The sequence below is a fragment of the Ailuropoda melanoleuca genome, chromosome 10 (assembly GCF_002007445.2).
Source record: "Ailuropoda melanoleuca isolate Jingjing chromosome 10, ASM200744v2, whole genome shotgun sequence".
Taxonomy (NCBI): domain Eukaryota; kingdom Metazoa; phylum Chordata; class Mammalia; order Carnivora; family Ursidae; genus Ailuropoda; species Ailuropoda melanoleuca.
Window position 1 is genome coordinate 74,381,571 of NC_048227.1, and position 22,996 is coordinate 74,404,566.

Below are 22,996 nucleotides of genomic sequence, written 5' to 3' on the forward strand. Positions count from 1 at the left end.
TGAAAAGCACCAAAACCAGAATGATGTCCAACTAGTAAGTATGCTAAATAATATGAAGCCTTAGTTTTTATAATTTTTACATTATTTACATTTGGAATACAGAGGTAGAAAGCTAATTAGCCAAAGCATGTCAGTTTGTAACCCCAAATGCATAGTGATAGGCCAAGAAGAATTTCCTTCCTTTTTTTTCTTCATCTAGATGCAAAGTGAATCCATTTTCCTCAAAAATCTGTACAAACCTTCACCAATCCATAGTTCTTTTTCTCTCTCCTTGGATATAGATCACTTCACTATACACTCTAATTTTGAATATAAGGGAATCTTTATGTGTCGTCTCTTGACCAGTGTTTTTATTCTGATCTAAAATCACTATCTTTCCCAAGTCTATACCTAAATATAGCTAGTAATAAACTCTCTTTAGGAAAAGTGTTGTCTTAAAATTCTTTTTATCTCTCCCTTCTCCTTTCTTTTAAATACCTATGCATACCTCACTAACATTTAATTAAAGGACTGTCTTTGATAGCACAAATAAACAGTTCACCATTAAAATAAATATAATTTGAAAACCAGGTATTTTCTAACTGGTGTAAAATAGAACAATAAAGAGCTTTTTTTGTTTTTTTAGATTTCATATTTAAAAAAAAAAGATACATTACCTCATAAATCTTGTTAAGGTGTTTTGCATGAACATACACAAGGCCATTCCATCCTTTAAAGAATAAGCATAAACACAAAGGTATAATGTAAATGTATTATAAGAGAAATTTTTTATTTTTTTTCAGGATTTAGAAAGTAATGAAGCCAAAAATATACCCAACTTTTTTTTTTAAATGAGGTTTTCACTTAAAACTCTTTGATGGTGTCAGAAATGCAAATGATGCAGTATTAGATTTTGTTGACCTTCTAGGGCTCCTTGAGCTCAGCTCTACATGAGGTATTAGCAAAGACTTAGGCATGAGAGTCAGATCACATACCCTAGAAGAGCATTACATTCTACTCAGGTAATTTGGGAGAAAGAGACATAAAGATGAACCCACCTATTATCCCAAATTCTGATCCCCTAAGAACATAAACATATTTTAAAAATTTCTTAAAAGTACATTTGACCCTTGAACACAGGTTTGAATGGCATGGATCCACTTACATGTGGATTTTTTATAGTACAGGACTGTGAATGTGGTGAATGTGTGAATGTGTATTCTCTTCCTTATAATTTTCTCAATAACATTTTCTGTAGCTTACTTTTTTGTAAAAATACAGTATATTATACAAATAACATACAAAATATGTGTTAACTGTTTATGTTATTGGTAAGTTCCACTCAATGGTAAACTATTAGAACTTAAGTTATTGGGGAGTCAAAAGTTATATACAGATTTTTAACTGCACAGGGCTCGGGGGCCCTGACCCCTGCATTCTCCAAGGGTCAACTGTAGTCTAAACTCACTGCCTTCTCTTTTTTAACTCACATACTTCCTTCAATCTAGTGTAATCTGGTCTTCAGCCTTCTCTCAAAAGACTCCCCTCAAAGGTTTCTAATAATCTATTTGTTAAATAACTTTTCCTTATCCTTATCGTCTTATCTCTGTAACATAGGTATGTTGCTTTGACCAGTTTCTGTATTTTAAAGGCCTCTTACAGTTTCTAGCCGTACTTTCCACTCTTGATTCTCTTCCTATTTCTTTGATTGTTCCCTTCGAGTTTTCTTCTTTGTCTCTTCTTATTCAGATAAATAAGTAATTTAATATCTATAAATGCATGTATTCCCCCCAAATCCAATCCATGATTCTCTTTCTCTTCTTTATCTACAATTTCTTCCTTGGAAGTATCGTCCACCCCCATTGCTTCAACTCTTGTTTTCATGTAAACTCCCAAAACCTACTAGAAATTTCACATTCTGCCAAGACTTCAGATTCAGCACAGCAAAACCAACTGGGAGTGGACGAGCTGAGTTTGGATCCTAGTGCTACTGCTTAATAATAACATGAACTGGAGCAAGTCTTAACTGAGTTTCCTCATCCAAAAGGAAGGAATGACAAATAAAAAATACTTGTTCTATTTGACTTAAAGGATGGTTAGAAAGATGAAAATGTACCTAGATACTCTGTAAGAGATCACATAAATGTGAGTTTTGAGTTAAAAAAAAAAAGGTCTGCTGGTCAATAAGGCTCAGAATTTTGGTATTTTCTTGGATTCTTCCATTTTACAGTTCACCCACAATTAGTTGCCAAGTATTTCCTCTGAAATATTTCCAATATAAATCCCTTCTTTTCCTGTTTGCACTGCTGCTGCGCTAGCTCAGACTTATGTTATTCATACTTAGATTATGACAACAGCCTTATTTCCTAACTAGGAATGCATTTCCTAACTATATTGCATCAAAGTACATTATATTATACAAAGTATTTTAAGAAATGCTTGAACAAACTGAGAAAAGTACCAAATAAGAAGCAATTCATTTCAACTGGGTCAAGGTAGTTGGGAAGGCTTTATAGAGGAGAAGGGAAGATGGCATTTGCTAAGTCTACACAATAAGTCTTTTGAGGTTGACAAAATGCCTTCTTTGTCCTTAGAAGCTAATACAATGTTTTGCATATATTTGATTTTGAAGTAAACTGAATCAGATGAATTTTAAATGGAAAACTATGTTATTCTAGAAAACAAATGCAGTCAATGAAAGGTAACAACCAACATAAATTAAATATAAATTTCGTAATTGAAAGCCTTTATCACAAAGGTCATTCTATATTATAAATTGGTAAGAAAATTAACACAAGCACAAAGAGCTAGTTTTAAAACTAGACTGATTTATATTCTATTAAAACTATGCAATAGGGGCGCCTGTGTGGCTCAGTCAATTGAGCAGCGAACTCGTGATTTTTGGCTCAGGTCATGATTTCATGGGTCTGAGATGGAGTCCTACAACAGGCTCTGTGCTCAGCAGGGAATCTGCTTAAGATTCTCTCTCTCCTCTCCCTCTGCCCCTCCTCCTGCGGTGCTCACTCTCTCTCTCAAAAATAAATAGAATCCTAAAAAATTTGTGCAATAAAGCCCATTAAATTATCTCAATAAATTAACTTTAATAGGCCTATTTTCTATTATACTAGATTTAGAGTTCTTAAAATCCTGGCAGAAGCATCTAGAATTGGCAGAAATGAAAGTGAAGCAGGTATTAGACTGTATACTGTCATAATTCTTATTCAAAAGATAAGTCACACTAAAAATGTTTAAAAGCAGTATAGAACAATGGTTAACAATATAGACTCTAGACCTAAAATGCCTAGGTTGAATCTGGGCTCTACTACTTACTAGCTAGTTTGGCTTTGGGCATGATACCTAACCTCTCTGTTCTTCAGTCTCCTCACCTATATTAATAGCACCTATCTCATTAGGGTAGTTAGTAATGATTTAATACATCTGGCATGTAAAGAACTTAGTGTCTGATATATAGTAATAGAGCAAGAAATGTTATCTAGCACTGTTATTATTAGTTTCAGTAATAGTATTGGCAATCGGATAAAGAATATGCTTTGGCTTTAAATGTATCGTAAAGTAGAGATTACACTGTAGTAGCTGACATGACCTAGGGAGAAAAAAGATTAGATTTGTCCCCCAAAGCCATTGGGCCAAAAATGGTTAAATGCTGAGGCCCTTTCCTGGTCTGTAAGAAGAAAATAAGCCAATGAGAGATAAAACCCAGCTTGTGATATAATAAGTTCAAAAAAAGGAACCAATGAAAAGCTAGAGCTGCTCTGATGAATAAAGGCTGGAAGCTGGAAAGTAACAAAAACAAAGCTTTAAGAGCTGCTGCAGACAGTGATATTTTCATCCAGCTAAATGATACCCTGAGACCCAAACCTACTCCTCCAGCTTTTACTTGTCTAACAAAGATGGGAAGCACAATGTTCCGCCAAAGTGCCAAAAGGAACTGTTAACATCTTATTTACTCTAAGCCACATTTATCCTGAGTGGAAAAATGCTCAGCCTATAAAAGTATCTTATCCTAGAACATTAAATAAGCCTTTCTCTTTTTTTCCCCTAAGTGCTTATTGTATGGATTTATTAATTTACTCAAAATACATGGGAGGGTTTAGAGAAAATTAGAATAATTTGTCTATAAATTAATGAGGCTAAAACTGAACAATAGTAGTAGCAAAAGCAAAGAAGACAGATGAGCACTTTGAGATCACCGTAGAAATTTAAGCAACAGAGAAATAAGAACAACAAATTGGCAGAAAAGTAACTGAAAGGTCAGGGAGCAAAGGAAAATATTTACCTTTAAGCTAGATTAAGAGTATAAAGGTTTCTAAAATGCCAGACTTTTCCTCGAGGAATTATACCCATTCACCACAGAATAAGTAGGTTTGTTTTCCCATATCCTGAAGATTATAATTGGATTTTGATGATTTCTGCCTTCTGAAAGGCTATAGAACATCTGTGGCATCAGATCCAACTCTTGTAATTGGGTTAACACATTAGATTTTTTTCCTGTCTTATTCTTTCTCTGTCCCATAACTTTTCAGGGCTAATGTGTATGTTAGGCTAATCTATCTCCCTGCCTCAACCTTTTTCAACCAAGGATTAACTTCCTAATAGGGACAGTTGGAGCTCTTTTTCTACTCATAAAACAAAAAATACCAAAATGAAACCAATTTCCTAAGATACCGGTTACATTTTTTAAAAAGTGGACTGAGAAATACAATAAAGTGTTGATGGTTATTATTGCTATTATGACTACATGAGGGTTTCACTGTATTAGTCTACTTCTATCTATATTAGGTAATTTTCACTAATAAAGTATTTTTTAAACATTGAAAAAATACACTGGCAAAAACATCAACATAATTATATATATTTTTAAAAAGCCATTTAATAATCACATTCAAGTATCTTATTATAATCAGAAGGGATGATAATCCAATTACTAAAATCATCATCTATTCTAGTTATCTCATCATCTTCAGAAAAGCAAATTCACCACATAAGAAAATGTTAGTGATACATATGCAATAATAAAGAGTAAGTGTATTAGATAAAGAAACGCTTCACTTAGAGAAAGGCTGTTCATAACTGAGTGTTAGAAGTCTTAGAGTATCTCAGCTGTGAGGGGCAGATGCATTTATACATGCAGCTGCAATTCACACACATGTGTGAGGCTCAAAAGCCCTTCCTGAGGTCATTTTAAATCTCAGTTTTACACATATTCATAGTTCTTTCTTAGGTATATAGAAATCAGCATGATTCTGCTTTCAGCTTTTACATGTATACAAAATAAAAAATCCTGGCCATATGATCTAAAGAGACAGAAACAACCTTTTAAGTAAAAGAAAGCAAAATAACCTTTCACATTTTTAAGGATGTTTTCCTACCCAACTTACATCAGACCCAAAATAATCTATTATCTCATTCTTTCTATCCAGTGTCTTTTATGAACAAAGTAAGGTGCTAGGAATTCAATCATTCCAGAGATGAAAAATTATAATCAAATAACTTGCAGCTCATATAGCTAATTATGAGATGACCTTGGGCAAAAATTCATATAGTCAAATCTCCAGCTTAGTGCTCTAATCATTTGAACACAGAGCAAATCTAAGTCTAGTGGTGCTACAGATTATGGATCATCCTGTGGATAATAATGTTTATTAATACTTAGATCTTTGAAATAAAAATAACAGTTAACTTTTTCAGACACTATCCTAGTATACATTTTATATACATTATCTTCAATCCTCACAATAGCTATGTGAAGTACAGAATTCTCATTGCTAGATTAGGAAAGTAAGATTTAGAAAGATTAAGTGATTTGCCCAATCACTTTCTCAGGTATTGAAACCAGCATTCAAATCCAAGTCTATCAAAATTACCTGAAAAGAGTGCTTTCCTCACAATTTTATGCAAATATAGATCATATACTACGTAGAGCAATATGACTTATGGAATACCATTTAAACATTATTACCTATTACATAGAGCCCACACCCATAATTAAATGGCTATGAATACTTTTTTTCCCTTTATTTTTTTTTTGCCTAGGGTATATGGGTGGAATCCCAGGTTCCTTGGAGAATAATGGAAGAGACTAATAACAGAAGACGATTAGGATTCCTTTTCTATCTGGGTAATTCAGAAGCAAATGTTTTAACTGTTAGCATTTGTTGAAGCCTACTATGTGCCAAAGGCTTGCTGGGTACTTTATATATGTACCTCATATAAAATTCCTCATCATGAGATGCTAAGGGTCTTCTACTTAAAAGAATTCAAACTCTTGCTGGTTTTAATGGGCTTTAGTGATTGCGAATCTTCTTGTCCTTCCTTCCTCCCCTCCCCCACCCACACTATTTCACCCTATTTGTAACCTCATCTCAAGGAGAAAACCAAAACCTCTGATCCTTGGAAAGATCTTAAGGAGTAGCTATCATAATAACCATATGTAAAATATAAATATCTCAGCTACAGATAGCTGATAAACACATGGAATCTAGTGCATAATTCATATAACACTTGCCTCTGGAGTCCCTAGTGCTTTCACAGCATTCAGATCAGATCCTGAGGAGAAAGTATTTTTTGCCCCACGGACAATGAGACCTTTCCCCTCTGTCCAATTTTCCAATTCAATCACTTTTTCCAGAAGTTGTAGCATCATAACACCTGCCAGAGAGATGAGGGGGAATGAAAGCAGATAAGATACTGGAAAAAGAGAAATAATTTAGAAACTATCAGGAGTCAAATAGGATTCTTAGATCCTACATTCTACAAATATTAACTGAATGTCTATCAAATGTCTATTGTGTTGGTACCATGGGGTATACACAAAAGAGGTATATTTGACAGTCCCTGCTTTAGAAATTTATAATATGTTAGTAATCTCTCTATCTTTCTCACTATCTTAATTAAGAAATCACACAAATACATGGTTAGGTAGAAAATGAGAATCATACATATTCTAGGAATAGGAAAATTGGAATGAATAAGGGACATGGTGGTAAGAAAAAACTATTTCTTAGGGTCAAAGTCAAATATAGACCTGACTTCACAGTAGTACACACAGCACACATCTTAGTCAACAAGCTCATAACAAGAGTTATGCCTGTATTCTGAACTCAAATATAGTACTGCCCCAGAAGACGAAGATCTTAACAATCTATTGGGTATATGGTATTCAAAACAAAGGTAAGATTCCTAACTCTACTCACATGAGAACTATTTTAATAGGATGTTAATTCAGGAAAGGGATAGTACATATCATCTTATTCCACAGTTGACAAACTATGCTCTAACCCAAGGCATACTATGAAAGTACTTCACAGGCTGCTAATAAGACACCTACCAACTATCAATTCTATGATTGATAGATCAAATTTTTACCTTAGTATCATTCCAAAATTCTACTGGAGCTTCTTTATAATGGACAGATTTAAAATGGAAACAGCAGGGACTATAATTCTTATCAGTGGTAATCTTCCAAGTTCACAAAGTTCATAATGCTATCAATAATTAAGTTTACTCTTTCCTCTGCTTAAGAAAATGCTTTAGAAGCCAATATAAAGATGATGATAGAGGTTTAAAACTGGTGAAGAATCTGTACCACAAGATTTCAAAACTTAACTATATAAGCCCCATTAAACTACGTACAGTACTTTGGAATATAAACCCCATGATGTCAAGAACTATTAATCTTTTTGCCATTTTCTGAAGTAACCAACAATGAAGTGGTTCCTCAATAAATGTTAATGTTATTGATTCACAAGTAACTAATGCAGCTATCCTTTCTAATTGCTAATTATGACCTAATTAAAGTAGTAGCCCTACCCTAGGATGTCCTAGGTGTTTTAGAAATATAGTTCTGTCACCAGAGTAGAGATTAAAATCATGTGATAGCAGCTTAGATTTAGTCTCATTCTTTAGCAGAAGAAAGATCTCTATACCTGAGAAGGCATTCATTTTACTTGGATTATTCAGAGTAAGAATGCCAATGCCACTGTCTTCCTTCTGAAGGTCAACGGATCCACCAGGAAACTGCTGAAGTTTTTTTTTTACTTCTTCCTCATGGTAGCCATGAGATGTATTATAAAGTGACACTCCCATTTGATGTAGTAATTTTGTCCTTACAGACAAAGATGATGTCTTCAAAAGATTTCCTGCCATTTCTGGAAAACAGAGAGAAATATGCAGTAGTCCAGATGAATGCTTTTCTAATATTATATGTTAACAGACCTTTCTGTTTAATTGGCACTACTTCCCCACTTCTAAAAGCACTCTGAGGAAATGGTCAGTATGGAAATCCTTTCCTTTTCCCTCCTTCTCAAACCAAATAATTCACAAAGTATACCATTTCAGTATACCACTGAGAGATGATGATGTAGTTACAGTGCATTTACTGGGATCCAATACACTGGGAAGGTTTAGAAAAATGTTGCTGTTCTGTGTTTAGCACCATCTCCTACCTCCTGGCAAGTCTTTCTCATGATAGTAGCTCTTCTTCCTCCAACTCTTTAACTTCTGCAAAATCTAAGAATAAATTCAGTCCAATGTCCTCTTGGAAACAGTCTCTATTCAGGAATGCTACAGGAGCAATCCTACTCTCTAATAGAAATTTCATTCTCAGCATTATTCTTACCTTATGCAACTTTCATAGGAAACCCTGAGGAATATGGGGAAAGAAATAGGAATGTGTGCGTGGTTTCTTGTGTTGCCCAGCATTTTGTCACTCTTCTCTTCTCACTTTATATATACATCCTGGATAGTCTCATTTCTGCCCATAAGGGTTTTTGCCCTTTGTAAGTATTTTTGTTGACATAAAACATACATTCAAACAGTATACAAGTCATAAGTTATACCTCAATGAATTTCACAAGGTAAATACACTCAAGTCAATAACACCCAGATCAAGAAACAGAACGTGAAAACAAAACAAAAACCATGAAGCTCAAAGGTCTGTTGTGTCCTCTCTATCACAACTCCAAAAAGGATAATAATTACCCCGACTTCTAATACCCTAGATTGGTTTGTGTTTTTGAATTTTATACAAATTGAATAGTATATAGCCTTCTGTGCCTGGTTTCAACTGTGTTTGTGACATCCATTATGGTTATTATATGTAATTACAGTCTAAATAGTTTATTCCTCCCATTGTCATATTTTATTACATGAATAGACCACAATTTATTCCAATAGATATATTTCTGTTGGCTGTATCTAAAAATGGAATTATTTGGTTGGGCTGCAGCTGACTTATACTGATTGCTAAACATTAAAGAATTTTCAAGTTGGTTTTTTAAACCACTGATGGCTTGAAATTGATCATGGCAGGAATATCAGCAAACTCTACATATCAATATTCACCTGTCTCTCTCTCCCCTCTTTTCCTCTCTCCTTTCCTCTCTCCCTCTCTTTCTCTCTCTCACACACAACCACCCACAGCCGGATTCCCATTATTGCATCTGTTCAACTTGAAAAGATACCAAAGAGTTTTCCAAAATGGTTGTACCAATATAAATGGGTATTTCCACAGCTAGTGAAAGTTCTAGTTGTTTCACAATCTTGCCATCACCTGCTAACATCTTTTTCTATTTTCTTTTCAATTTAGGCATTCGAAAGAGTGGTATGTCATTGTGGTTTCACTTTGCATTTTGATGATGTCTAATGAAGTCAAGCTCCATTTTCATATGCTTATTGGTTATTTGCATATATTTTCTAAAGTGCCTGTTAAAGCTTTTTGCACATTTTTTCTATTATTGCCTCTTTATGATTGATTTGTTGGAGTCCTTTTATTTATTTTCCTGTAGCTTTTATTAAAACTCATAAAACAACAAATCCCATATTTCCATCTCCAGTAGAAACTTTATACCTGTGTACTCCTAACTCAAACAGAAATCTAATTCCTTATTCCTCACCTCTAGATGTACCACAGGCTTCTCAAAATTGTTGTCAAAACCTTCTCCTAAAACCTGTTGCTCCTTCTTTACTCCTTCCCTTAACTGTCTATAATATCATCAGTGCTGTAGGCCACAGAAAACCAAATCTCCTTCCCTTCCTTCATCTCCCATATTCAACCTACCTGTAAAATGTCATCTTCTTTATCTTTCCCATCCTTTATTCCTTCTACTACCAACATAGTTTAAGCCTCATTACATAACATACATGTCACCAATTAGTTTCACACTACTCCTTAAAATCAAAGCTATCTCTGTAATCCGATCAAGTTATTCCAAATGTAAGGTTTTTTCAGTAGCTTTCTACTAACAAAAGGATCAAGACCAAAGCTCACTTTGTTTGGGCCCTTACTGTTATCTTGAATCTCATAACATCTCTAGGCACAGTCTACATGGACACCAAACAACTAGAATTCCACAAATTTACCCTGCTATTTTACATTATTACATTCCCATATAATGTTTTTCCTTCCTCACTGACCTGGTAAGTACCTAATCATCTTTAAATTCCTAAACTTCCTCCTCAGTGATTTCCTAAGCAGAGATAATTATTCCCCTTTTATTTATCCCATCCCATTATATGATTACATTTTAACACATTTTACACATCATTTTAATTTTATTTTTGTCCTTCGCACCAGACAGAAAGTTTCCTGAGAGCAGTTCTCTGAGGTACATACCCTCTGTTGCTAGGGCCTAGTATAGTGCTCAACACAAACAAGGCACTTAAATGCTTAATGAAGAAAATAAATAATCAGGTTGCCAAATGGAACACCACAAGCTTGTTTTATACCTTTAGAAATATCTCTAATATGTGAGTTATAAAATGGTATCAGAAGCAGATGGAGAACAGGTCATCTAAAGATTAAAATATGATGTCCCTTCCACTTTAAATTCTTTCACTTTAGAAAGGACCTTTTTTGTTAAAGTGTTTCAGCAGAATACTTGTAACTGTGTAAGTATCTAAAAACATTACACAGCGGAATGCAATCCTCTAAACAGATATACTTTATTTTTTTTTAAAGATTTTATTCATTTATTCGACAGAGATAGAGACAGCCAGCGAGAGAGGGAACACAAGCAGGGGGAGTGGCAGAGGAAGAAGCAGGCTCATAGCGGAGGAACCTGATGTGGGGCTCGACCCCATAACGCCGGGATCACGCCCTGAGCCAAAGGCAGACGCTTAACTGCTGTGCCACCCAGGCGCCCCTAAACAGATATACTTTAAGAACTTGGAAACAGTATTTCAAAATTTCCTCATTAAGGTGACTTTGAATACAATATGGAGGAGACCAAGATGTTCCTGAAATATCATCCAAAAAATTAAAATGTAATTCATATTAGATACAGTATGACCTAATGTGCTGTGATACATGGGAGAGGGTTTAACAAAAAAGAATGGTAGTAAGTTGCTTGCTGTCTTTGAAAACAATATCCAAGAATAAGACCTTAATGCTATTTTTCCAAGAAAAAAGGTGTCCTAAGTTGCTATCGTAAGTGCTGTGGCTTTCAACTGCCATAACTTTATTCTTACTATCAAACTACTTATGGTCTTAACAGTTAATCCTCTTTCTTTCCTACTGGAAGGGCACTTCTGCTTCCCCTGAGTATTTTAAAGAAAATTTACAGTTACTTTCAAGTGTTTGAACACAAAAGCTGAGATCTTGGACCACTGGCAATCTAAGTAAGAAGCCCTCTGAAGCACTTCCTAAAAGGCTTTAAGAGCACCTTAACTATAAGAAATTCTTTGAACCCAGAAGTTATTTAACCTAGAGGTGGAGCTTAGTGCTCTGGAACTTAGTAAAATTTGTTCTTAGACTCTCTCATCAATATTCAACTTGGACATTCATCCATCCATGTAACAGCTTTCAGAATTATTTTTCACAACTACCGGGGTTATTCCTAACAGGGTTAAGATTTCAAGGATTCTATCCAGAAGCAAATTCTTTTAGGTTCTTATCAATTCATTCCTGAAACTTATGGGAAAAGAGGAACAGGGAAAGAGGCTCTATTTATTGTAGTTTAGGCTGCAATAGATCTAGGCATTGTCTCCCCATTCTGGAATAAAAATGATTAGAAATTAAAAAGAAAATATGCAGACTAAGTGGAAAGGATGTGAAGTGCTCACATGCATGGAAGTAAGCAGACAAGTGTTTATTTAGAACAGAACATGACTGGGGCGCCTGGGTGTCTCAGTCAGTTAAGCGACCCGCTCTTGGTTTCGACTCAGGTCATGATCTCATGATCTCATGATCTCATGATCTCATGGGTTGTGGAATTGAGTCCTGGGTTGGAAGCAGGTAGTCTGCTTGAAAAATTCTATCTCTCTGCCCCTACCCCCACTCCCTTGCTCATGCTTTCTCTCTCTCAAAAAAACTAGACATGTCCATGCTCCTTTTCTCCCCCCACAAAAAAAGTCACTATTTGCCTGTGGCTATAGTAATTGACATTAATCTATCAGTAAAGAATAATAAAACCACAAAGGACCCACTTATGGATTCTGAGTAATACCGGTCTGGGTCAAGGTGATAAACAGACCTAATAAGCAACCTAGCAAAGTAGTCAAATATTACAAGTTGCAAAATAAAATCTCTAAGTACTTAAAATTACCTTTAATATCTTTACCTGGTGCCAATTTTATACTCCTTTTCCAAAACCCATGTAATATGCTTACTTGTATACCATTCTCCCATCCTACTGCCAATCCTATCAGATTAGAATATGATACAATTAAGATGATAGATTCTATGGTATTAACTGGTTCTAAGGTATCTAAAGCTTCTTAAAGATCTTGAAAGCTAGAAGGAATGCTTATCCAACATAATTCTGTAACATTTTCAGTTAATTCAAGAGACATTGCAAGATTTTTGAAATAAATTTCAAAATGGACAAAAGAATCCAATTATAACAAAGAAATGTATAATGACACACAATAAATGCACAATAAACTTATAAATGTTCCCACCCCCTGTATTAGTGCAATAAAAGGTACTTTATTGGTACTACATAAAATTATTGGGCAGATAGGAAAATTACAGGATACTGTAAAACTGAAGAAAATGAGGCAATCTCTAAATACTATTATTACCACATGCTATTGGCATCACTGTAAACAATGATTCATTTGAAATAATTTTCCTGCAAATATTATTGCATGTTATTCCCCATATCTACCTTATTTCTTTCCCTTGCATAGCCCCAGTTCTCAAAACTTAAGCCTGATTCAAAGGCATAGTTCCCTGCTTTTCCAAAAGAGAGTAAAAGTTCTTCTGTCTATGGAAAGGAAGTACCTCCATAATTATGGTCATTAGTTATCTAGCATCACTAGAAAATCAAATATACTAATAACCCTTTAACTGAAAGCAAAACTGGACAAGGACAAATCCTTTTGTTGAAAGCATTCTTGATCTCAAGTACATAGAATTGTAATGTTAAATATTTCAATTAATTTCAAGATATTTCTATTTATTTTTTAGCTATTTAACATTCCTAATCATATACCTCAAAAGTACACCCATAGAAGTACAAATCTATGTACACATTTTCAAAGAGATTGAAAAAATTTTAAATAAGGTGGCTTCTCATGATTTGAGCATGAAACTAAAGGGGAAATCAAGTAATAAAGATAGAAAATTTAGGTCTATGGGAAGTGGGACTGGAGAGAAAAACTTCAAAAATAACATGTTATTACTAAGTATGAAGTAGTTATGAAAAAACACAAGGATTCTGGAGGCTTCCTAGATTATCACCCATATGTAAATATCAAGTTGCCTCGAGATCTCTTGAGCTGGCAAAAGAAGTCTACACTAAAAATCTCAGAAGTTACTGAGAATGACAAGCATTGGGGCTTGAAACAAATTTAACAAAACCAATATCTTCACAACAAGATGGATTTATGTTCATAAGCTCCAGCCATGTGAATAATTTTCTCATCGCCAACAGATGAGGGATAGAAGCCAAAAAATGTTCATCTTTGGCCCAGAAAGTTGACCCATAGCCTTCATAGTTATGATAAGGATCAAATCTGCACTGGTTGCTTGCTTGCTTCCTTCCTTCCATCCTCCCTCCCTCCCTTCCTTATTATGATATGTTATTCACCGTACAGTACATCACTAGTTTTTGATATAGTGTTCCAAGATTCATTGTTTGCATATAACACCCAGTCCCCCATGCAATACATGCCCTCCTTAATACCCATCACTGGGCTAGCCCAATCCCCCACTCCCTCCCCTCTAAAACCCGCAGTTTATTTCCCAGGGTCCATAGTCTCTAGTGGTTGATTTCCCCCTCTGTTTACCACCCCCTTCATTTTCCCCATGCTTCTTCTACCGATCTCCCTGCTATTTCTTATGTTCCACAAATGAGTGAAACCATATGATAACTGTCTTTCTCTGCTTGACTTATTTCACTTAGCATAATCTCATCCAGTCCCAACCACGTTGACACAAATGTGGGGTAATCATTCTTTCTGATGGCTGAGTAATATTCCATTGTATATATGGACCACATCTTCTTTATCCATTCGTCTGTTGAAGGGCATCTCGACTCCTTCCACAGTTTTGCTATTGTGGACAACGCTGCTATGACTCTTCACTACGTCTGTATTTTTGGGGTAAATACCCAGTAGTGCAATTGCTGGGTCATAGGGTAGCTCTATTTTTAACATCTTGAAGGAAACCTCACACTGTTTTCTAAAGTGGCTGTACCAACTTGTATTCCCACCAACAGTGTAAGAGGGAGGGTTCCCCTTTCTCCACATCATCTCCAACATTTGTTGTTTCTTGCCTTATCAATTTTTGCCATTCTAACCGGTGTAAGGTGGTATCTCAAGGTGGTTTTGATTTGAATTTCCCTGATAGCTAATGATGTTGAACATTTTTTCATGTGTCTGTTAGCCATTTGTATGTCTTCATTGGAAAGTGTCTGTTCATATCTTCTGCCCATTTTTTGATTTGACTATTTGTTTCTTGGGTATTGAATTTGAGAAGTTCTTTATAGATCTTGGATACCAGTCTTTTATCTGTAGCGTCATTTGCAAATATCTTCTCCCATTCTGTGGGTTGCCTCTTTGTTTTTTTGACTGTTTCCTTGGCTGTGCAGAAGCTTTTTATCTTGATGAAATCCCAAAAGTTCATTTTTGCTTTTGTTTCCCTTGCCTTTGGCGATGTGTCATGAAAGAAGATGCTGTGGCTGATGTCAAAGAAGTTACAGCCTATGTTCTCCTCTATGATTTTGATGGATTCCTTTCTCACATCGAGGTCTTTCATCCATTTGGAGTTTATCTTTGTGTATGGTGTGAGACAGTGGTCAAGTTTCATTCTTCTGTATTTGGCTGTCCAATTTTCCCAACACCATTTATTGAAGAAATTGTCCTTTTTCCACTGGATGTTTTTTCCTGCTTTGTCAAAGATTAGTTGACCATAGAGTTGAGGGTCCATTTCTGGAGTCTGTATTCTGTTCCATTGGTCTATGTGTCTGTTTTTGTGCCAGTACCATGCTGTCTTCGTGATCACAGCTTTGTAGTATAGTTTGAAATCAGGCAACGTGATGCCCCCAGCTTTGTTTTTCCTTTTCAACATTTCCTTGGCGATTCAGGGTCTTTTCTGGTTCCACACAAATTTTAGGATAGTTTGTTCCAGCACTTTGAAAAATGTCATTGGTATTTGATCAGGATGGCGTTGAAAGTGTAGATTGCTCTGGGTAGCATAGACATTTTAACTATGTCTATTCTTCCGATCCATGATCCATCTTTTTGTGTCTCTTCAATGTCTTTCAAGAGTGATTTGTAGTTTCTAGAGTATAGATCATTTACCTCTCTGGTTAAGTTTATTCTGAGATACCTTATGGTTTTTGGTGCTACCGTAATGGAATTGATTCCCTAATTTCTCTTTCTTCATTCTCATTGTTAGTGTATAGAAATGCAACTGATTTCTGAGCATTGATTTTGTATCCTGCCACATTACTGAATTGTTGTTTGAGTTCTAGTAATTTGGGGGTGGAAACTTTTGGGTTTTCAATATNAATCATGCCCTGAGCTGAAGGCAGACACTTAACAACTGAGTCACCCAGGCGCCCCTTGATAATAGTTTCTAATGATTGTTTCTATTTCCTTGGTGTTAGTCGTGATTTCTCCTCTTTCATTCATAATTTTATTAATTTGCATCCTTTCTCTATTCTTTTGAATAAGTCTGGCCAGTGGCTTATCGATCTTATTAATTCTTTCAAAGAACCAGCTTCTAGTTTTGTTGATCTGCTCTACTGTATTTCTGGTTTCTAATTTATTGATCTCTGCTCTAATCTTAATCAGTTGTCCTTTCATGCATGGCTTAGGCCTGTTCTTTTGTTCCATCTCCAGCTGTTTAAGGTGTGAGTATGAGGATGGCATTTTAGATTTTTCTATTCTTTTGAGTGAGGCTTGGATGGCTATGTATTTCCCCCTTAGGACTGCCTTTGCAGTGTCCCATAGGTTTTGGACTGACATGTTTTTGTTCTCATTGGTTTCCATAAATTGCTTCAGTTCTTTTTTAATTCCCTGGTTTACCCAATCATTCTTAAGCAGGATGGTCCTCAGTTTCCAAGTGTTTGAGTTTCTTCCAAATTTTTCCTTGTGATTGAGTTCCAGTTTCAAAGCATTGTGGTCTGAGAATATGAAGGGAATAATCTCAGTCTTTTGGTATCAGTTGAGACCTGTTTTGTGACCCAGTATATGGTCTATTCTGAAGAAAATTCCATGTGCATTCAAAAAGAATGAGTATTCAGTTCTGGGGTGTAGTGTTCTGTATATATCTATGAGGTCCATCTGGTCCAGTATATCATTCAAAGCTCTTGTTTCTTTGTTGATTTTCTGCTTAGATGATCTGCCTATTGCTGAGAGTGGAGTGTTGAGGTCCCCTACTATTAATGTGTTATTATCTATATGTCTCTTTATTCTGGTTAACAGTTGGCTTATGTAATTGGCTGCTCCCCTGTTTGGGGCATAGATATTTATAATTGATAGAGCCTCTTGTTGGATACACCCTTTAAGAATAATACAGTGTCCTTCTGTATCTCTAACTACAGTCTTTAGCTTAAAATCTAATTTGTCTGATACAAGAATTGCTACTCCAGCTTTCTTTTGAGGTCCATTGGCATGAAAAATGGTTCTCCATCCCTTCACTTTCAGTCTGGATGTATCTTTTGGTTCAAAATGAGTCTCTTGTAGGGGCGCCTGGGTGGCTCAGTCGTTGGGTGTCTGCCTTCGGCTCAGGGCGTGATCCTGGCATTCTGGGATTGAGACCCACATCAGGTCCTCCACTGGGAGCCTGCTTCTTCCTCTCCCACTCTCCCTGCTTGTGTTCCCCCTCTCGCTGGCTGTCTCTCTCTGTCAAACAGATAAATAAAATCTTAAAAAAAAATATGAGTCTCTTGTAGACAGCATTTGGATGGGTCATGTCTTTTTATCCAATCTGCAACCCTGTGGCGTTTTATGGGAGCATTTAGGCCATTTACATGGAGAGTGATTATTGAAAGATATGATTTTAATGTTGTCGTGTTGCCTGTGAAGTCCTTGTTTCTATAGATTGCACATTTCTGTTCTGTATCACTCTTGGGGTCTCTCTACTTTTATACAACCCCCCCCTTAATATTTCTTGTAGGGCTGGATTGGTGGTCACATATTCTTTCAGTTTCTGCCGGTCTTGGAAGCTCGTCTCTCCATCCATTCTGAATGACAGCTTTGCTGGATATAGTATCCTTGGCTGCATGTTCTTCTCACCTAGTGCTCTGAATATGTCTTGCCAGCCCTCTCTGGCATGGCAGGTCTCTGTAAACAGGTCTGACATTATTCTGATATTCCTCCCTCTGTACATAAGGAATCTCTTCCCCCTCGCCGCTTTCAAGGTTGTTTCCTTGGATCTAAGATTTGCAAATTGCGCTATTTTATGTCGTGCTGTTGGTCTGTTCTCATTGATCTTGGGAGGGATCCTCTCTGCCTCTTGGACACAAATGATTGTTTCCTTCACCAGATTGGGGAAGTTCTCAGCTACAATTTGTTCAAATATCTCTTCTAGACCTCTCTCTTTCACCACCCCCTTGGGGATGCTGATAATTCTGACATTGGGACGTTTCATTGAGTCAGTAATCTCCTGTTGCTTTTTTTCATGAAAAAGGAGTTTTTTTCCCCATGTTATTTCTCTTTCCTTCTTTTCTATCATCTCATCCTCTAACTCACTAATTCATTCTTCTGCCTCGTTTACCCTGGCAGTCAGAGCATCCAGTTTAGAGTGCATTTTACTCATAGAATTTTTAATTTCTGCCAGATTCGTTCTCATTTCAGCCCTTAGAGATTCTATATTTTTGTTAATATTTTTCTCAAGCCTATACATCATCTTGATAATTGTTACTCTGCGTTGGGCTGGCCGAGAAAAGGGGCCAAGACACCCAAGATGGCCGACTCTCCCGCCAAGATAACCGACTCTCCCACCAAGATTTAAACCAAAACCTAGGCGGGAAACCAAAACCCGTCCTACCAACTTTCCTCACCCTCAGCAGGACCCAACAAAACCCTGCCATGACTCTCCAAGACAGACTTTCCCCCACCCCCAGCGGTGCCCAAGAAAAACCCTCGCTGCCCTGCCCTGGGCACGACTTCCCTGACTCAACACTCTTTCCCGAGTCGCAGAACCTCGCCCAAGGGTGCTTGCAATAAAGCTCATCCTCTGGACCATGTTTCCCTTTGCAGTCTTGATTTCATTGGCGACAAGAAAAAAAACCTAACATTTGGTGCCGAAACCCAGGAGGAGATTGAGCCCCTGCTCTGGCACGGAAGCTCTCTTCTCCTCTCAAGCAGACTGGGACTTCTCTCTCTCTCTCTCCAAACATCTCTCGAAGCCCGCTGTGGTGAGTGTTCCCTGGTTCCCAATCCTTCTCCGGGATGCCCTGTCCTAATTGCGGCCGCGTCAGGGCAACCCCCCTCTGGCCACCTGGTGGCCCCCCTAGTTCCAAGGAATCAGGAGACGTCCCCATTCTGCGGCAACTACCTTCCCTTCCAAACAACAACCCAGCACACGGGCGAGGGGACGCCTTCCTCCGTGCCCTGAGTTGCTAGGTGAAGGGGCCATGGGAACCTCCCAGTCCAAATTCGACCCTAAAACGCCACTGGGCTGTCTCCTGGCCAATCTGCGAACCCTAAAATTGGATCAGGACCTACAAAGGCGATGCCTCATACATTACTGTACTGTCGCTTGGCCCCAATATCAATTGGACAACCAATCGCAATGGCCTCCCAAAGGCACCTTCAATTATCAGGTGCTCATGGATCTTGACAAACTCTGTAGATGCCAAGACAAATGGTCCAAGGTCCCCTATGTCCAGGCTTTCTGGGCCTTACGCTCTCAGCCTTCACTAGGCTCCCGCTGTTCGACCTCTCAGGTCCTCCTTGCCTGCTCTCCCCCTCCAACCCTTCTGCCTACTGCTCCCAAGGACCCTGATCCACCCTCTCTCTCTCCTCTCTCTGAACCTCCTGAGAACCTCTCGGGGCCCCCCATAAGGGTCCCCCCTGTACCTCCACCCCCCCCTTACCATCCCGTTCCTCAGCCGCCTGTATTCCCTAATCCCCCGCAGACCCCAGAGCCGTCCCTAACTCCGGCTACTCAAACAGCTCCTGAAGTTCTACCCCTTGGGACCGCCACCGAGCCGCTCACCCCCCAACCCTCTCCCTTCCCCTCCCATCTCCGCTCGTACCCGGTCCCAGAATCCTTCCCCCAACCTGGTTTGTCCCCTGAGGGAGGTCACCAGGGCCGAAGAGGTCATCTGAGTCCATGCGCCCTTCTCCCTGCAGGACCTCTCCCAAATTGAAAAGCACCTGGGCTCTTTCTTGGCCAACCCAGACAATTTCATTAAGGAATTCCAGTATTTGGCCCAAGCCTATGACCTTACCTGGCACGACTTACATGTTGTCCAAACCACCACCCTCACCACTGAGGAGAGGGAACATATCCAGGCTGCCGCCCGAGAACATGCCGATCAGGTCCATCTTACTGACGCCACCATGCCGGTCGGCGCTCAGGCAGTCCCAGCCGTGGAACCTGGCTGGCACTACCAGAACGGCCAAGATGGCCGCTGGCACCGCGACTGCATGATCCAATGCCTTATTGCCGGAATGCAGGCGGCCTCCAATAAAGCTGTTAACTATGATAAGATCAGGGAGGTTATTCAGACCCCTGACGAAAACCCTGCCGTATTCCTTAACTGACTGACCGAGGCTTTGACTCAGTTCACCCGCTTAGATCCAGCCTCTCCGGCGGGGGCCACGGTCCTGGCCACTCATTTCATCTCCCAATCGGTGCCAGACATTTGGAAAAAATTTAAAAAGGCCGAGGAGGGCCCCAAGACCCCCATTTCCGACCTGGTGAAAATGGCATTTAAAGTCTTTAACTCCTGAGAGGAGGCAGCCGAACTTAAATGGCAGGCCAGGCTCCAGCAGAAGGTTCAGCTACAGACTCAGGCCTTGGTAGCAGCCCTGCGGCTGGCCGGCTCCAGAAGCCAACAGAGAAGAGCAGCCAGCTGCACCCCTCCGGGGGCCTGCTTCAAATGCGGAGCCAAGGGACACTGGGCTCGTCAACGTCCCAACCCAAAGGCGCCAACTCGACCATGTCCTCAGTGCCACATGATGGGACATGGGAAATCAGACTGTCCTAACCTCGAGGAATCCTCAGCGCCTCGACGTGGGGGCAACCCCGAGACGGTAAGTCTGGCCTTCCAGCTGCTCGGGTTGGAGGATGATTGACAGAGCCCAGACTCAGCCACCCCTCTCACCCAGGCCGAACCCAGGGTCACGCTCCAGGTAGCAGGTAAGTCCATCTCCTTTCTGCTGGACACGGGGGCTACCTACTCAGTTNTGATTGACAGAGCCCAGACTCAGCCACCCCTCTCACCCAGGCCGAACCCAGGGTCACACTCCAGGTAGCAGGTAAAGTCCATCTCCTTTCTGCTGGACACGGGGGCTACCTACTCAGTTCTGCCATCCTACTCGGGACCTACACGAACCTCACCAAGTCACTGTCGTGGGGATCGACGGGACCTCCTCCTCTCCTAGGAAGACCCTTCCCCTTACTTGCAGCCTGGATGGTTTCCCCTTCTCCCACTCATTCCTCATAATTCCCTCTTGTCCTGTCCCCCTACTGGGAAGGGACATCCTCCAGAAACTGCAAGCTACTATTCGCCTCTCTTCTTCCCCCTCGACTTCAGAGTGTCTCGTCTTACCCCTCCTTCCTGCCCCTCCGACCCCCACCCCAGATAGTCTACCCACAGTGGACCCCCAGGTATGGACACCTCTAAACCCATCATTGCCTCCCACCATACCCCCGTTAGAATACAGCTAAAGGATAGCTCCAAGTTCCCCTCCTGAGCACAGTTTCCCATTTCCCTGACTCACCGTCAGGGTCTCAAGCCTATCATAGACCAGCTGAGACGGCAGGCACTCCTGATCCCCATCAGCTCCCCCTGTAACACCCCTATCCTGCCAGTCCGTAAACCCTCGGGGGCTTACCGACTGGTGCAGGACCTGCGACTCATTAATGAGGCCGTAGTCCCGCTTCATCCTGTCGTCCCCAACCCCTACACCCTACTGTCCCACGTCCCATCTGACACCTCTCACTTTATGGTACTGGATTTAAAGGATGCCTTCTTTACCATTCCCCTGCACCCTGACTCCTACTTCCTTTTTGGCTTTACCTGGGAGGACCCGGACACACATGTCTCCAGGCAACTGACCTGGACAGTTCTGCCTCAGGGATTCTGAGACAGTCCCCATATTTTTGGTCAGGCATTGGCCACTGATCTGCAGCAGTGTGCCCTTAAGGCCAGTACCCTGCTACAATATGTGGACGATCTCCTTCTCTGCAGCCCCGCTCTCTCCTTATCCCAGGAAGACACCTCTACCCTACTCAATTTCCTGGGGAGCAAAGGGTACCGGGTCACCCCTTCAAAGGCCCAACTGTGCACCCCCTCAGTCACGTACATGGGTATCTTCCTGACTCCCACCTCTAAGTCCCTTACCGGGGACCACATCTGCCTTCTCCGGGAAATCCAGCCTCCTCAAACCGTGGATGAGATACTTTCCTTTCTTGGACTTGTAGGTTTTTTTAGACATTGGATTCCAAATTTCTCGATCCTGGCCCAAACTTTATACCAAGTGGCCAAGGAGACCCCCCAGGGTCCCCTCACTGACCCCACATCAGTTCGGCACATATTCTCCAAACTATGGGACTGCCTTACTGCCGGGCCAGTCTTGACACTGCCTGACCCCTCTAAACCCTTCCATCTCTTCACCGATGAGTGCTCCGGCTCAGCCACTGGACTCCTAGCCCAACCAGTGGGGCCCACGCACAGGGCCATAGCCTGTCTAAGCAATTAGACACCACCACCCAAGGATGGCAGCCCTGCCTCAGGGCACTGGCAGCTGCTGCCTCCCTAACCAAGGAGGCCCTCAAACTTACTCTAGGACAGCCCCTCATAACCTACTCTCCCCACCAACTCATGGATCTTCTCAGCCACCGATCTCTGGCCCAATTAACCCCCTCCCGTCTCCAGCTGTACCACCTGCTGTTCATCGGAAATCTGCAGATTTCTCTCTCTGACTCCCCTCGCTTAAACCCTGCTACTTTGTTGCCTGCACCCTCGCTCACCCCTGAACCCACTCATTCCTGCCCACAACTCCTGGAGGACCTTACTCCCTCTCACCCAGGGCTCTCTGATCAGCCGTTGCCTAACCCTGACCACGTGCTCTTCATGGACAACAGCTCCCTCCTGGCCTCGGATGGCCAAAAACACGCCGCCTATGCCGTAGTCACCTCGGAGGCAGTAATAGAAACAGCTCCCCTTCCTATCGGGACCACCTCCCAGAAGGCTGAGCTTATAGCTCTCACCCGGGCGCTACACCTGTCTAAGGGACAGCGAGTCATTATATACACGGACTCCAAGTACGCCTATCTCATAACTCACACCCACTCCGTCCTTTGGCAGGAGCGGGGGTTCCTGCGGGCCTCTCATTGCCAAATTACTCGAGGCCCTTAGCTTGCCCACCG

The 22,996-nt window shown here is 40.1% G+C and overlaps 1 protein-coding gene and 1 long non-coding RNA gene across 3 annotated transcripts in view; one reads left to right on the forward strand and one right to left on the reverse strand.

Annotated features, from left to right (window-relative positions):
* On the forward strand, positions 1–22,747 carry LOC117803988. Its single transcript, XR_004628129.1, has 3 exons — positions 1–34; positions 18,652–18,809; positions 22,657–22,747. It is a non-coding gene; the product is annotated as an uncharacterized LOC117803988 (long non-coding RNA).
* Positions 1–22,996, reverse strand: part of ECHDC1 (ethylmalonyl-CoA decarboxylase 1) — a 62,936-nt gene that overhangs the window by 30,084 nt on the left and 9,856 nt on the right. For both annotated transcript variants that reach the window (XM_034669104.1, XM_034669105.1), the window contains exons 2-4: positions 7,926–8,147; positions 6,506–6,648; positions 657–709 (exon numbers count right to left, since the gene is read on the reverse strand). In XM_034669104.1, coding sequence (XP_034524995.1) covers positions 657–709; positions 6,506–6,648; positions 7,926–8,147 — 418 coding nt within the window. The remainder of the gene's footprint in view (positions 1–656; positions 710–6,505; positions 6,649–7,925; positions 8,148–22,996) is intronic.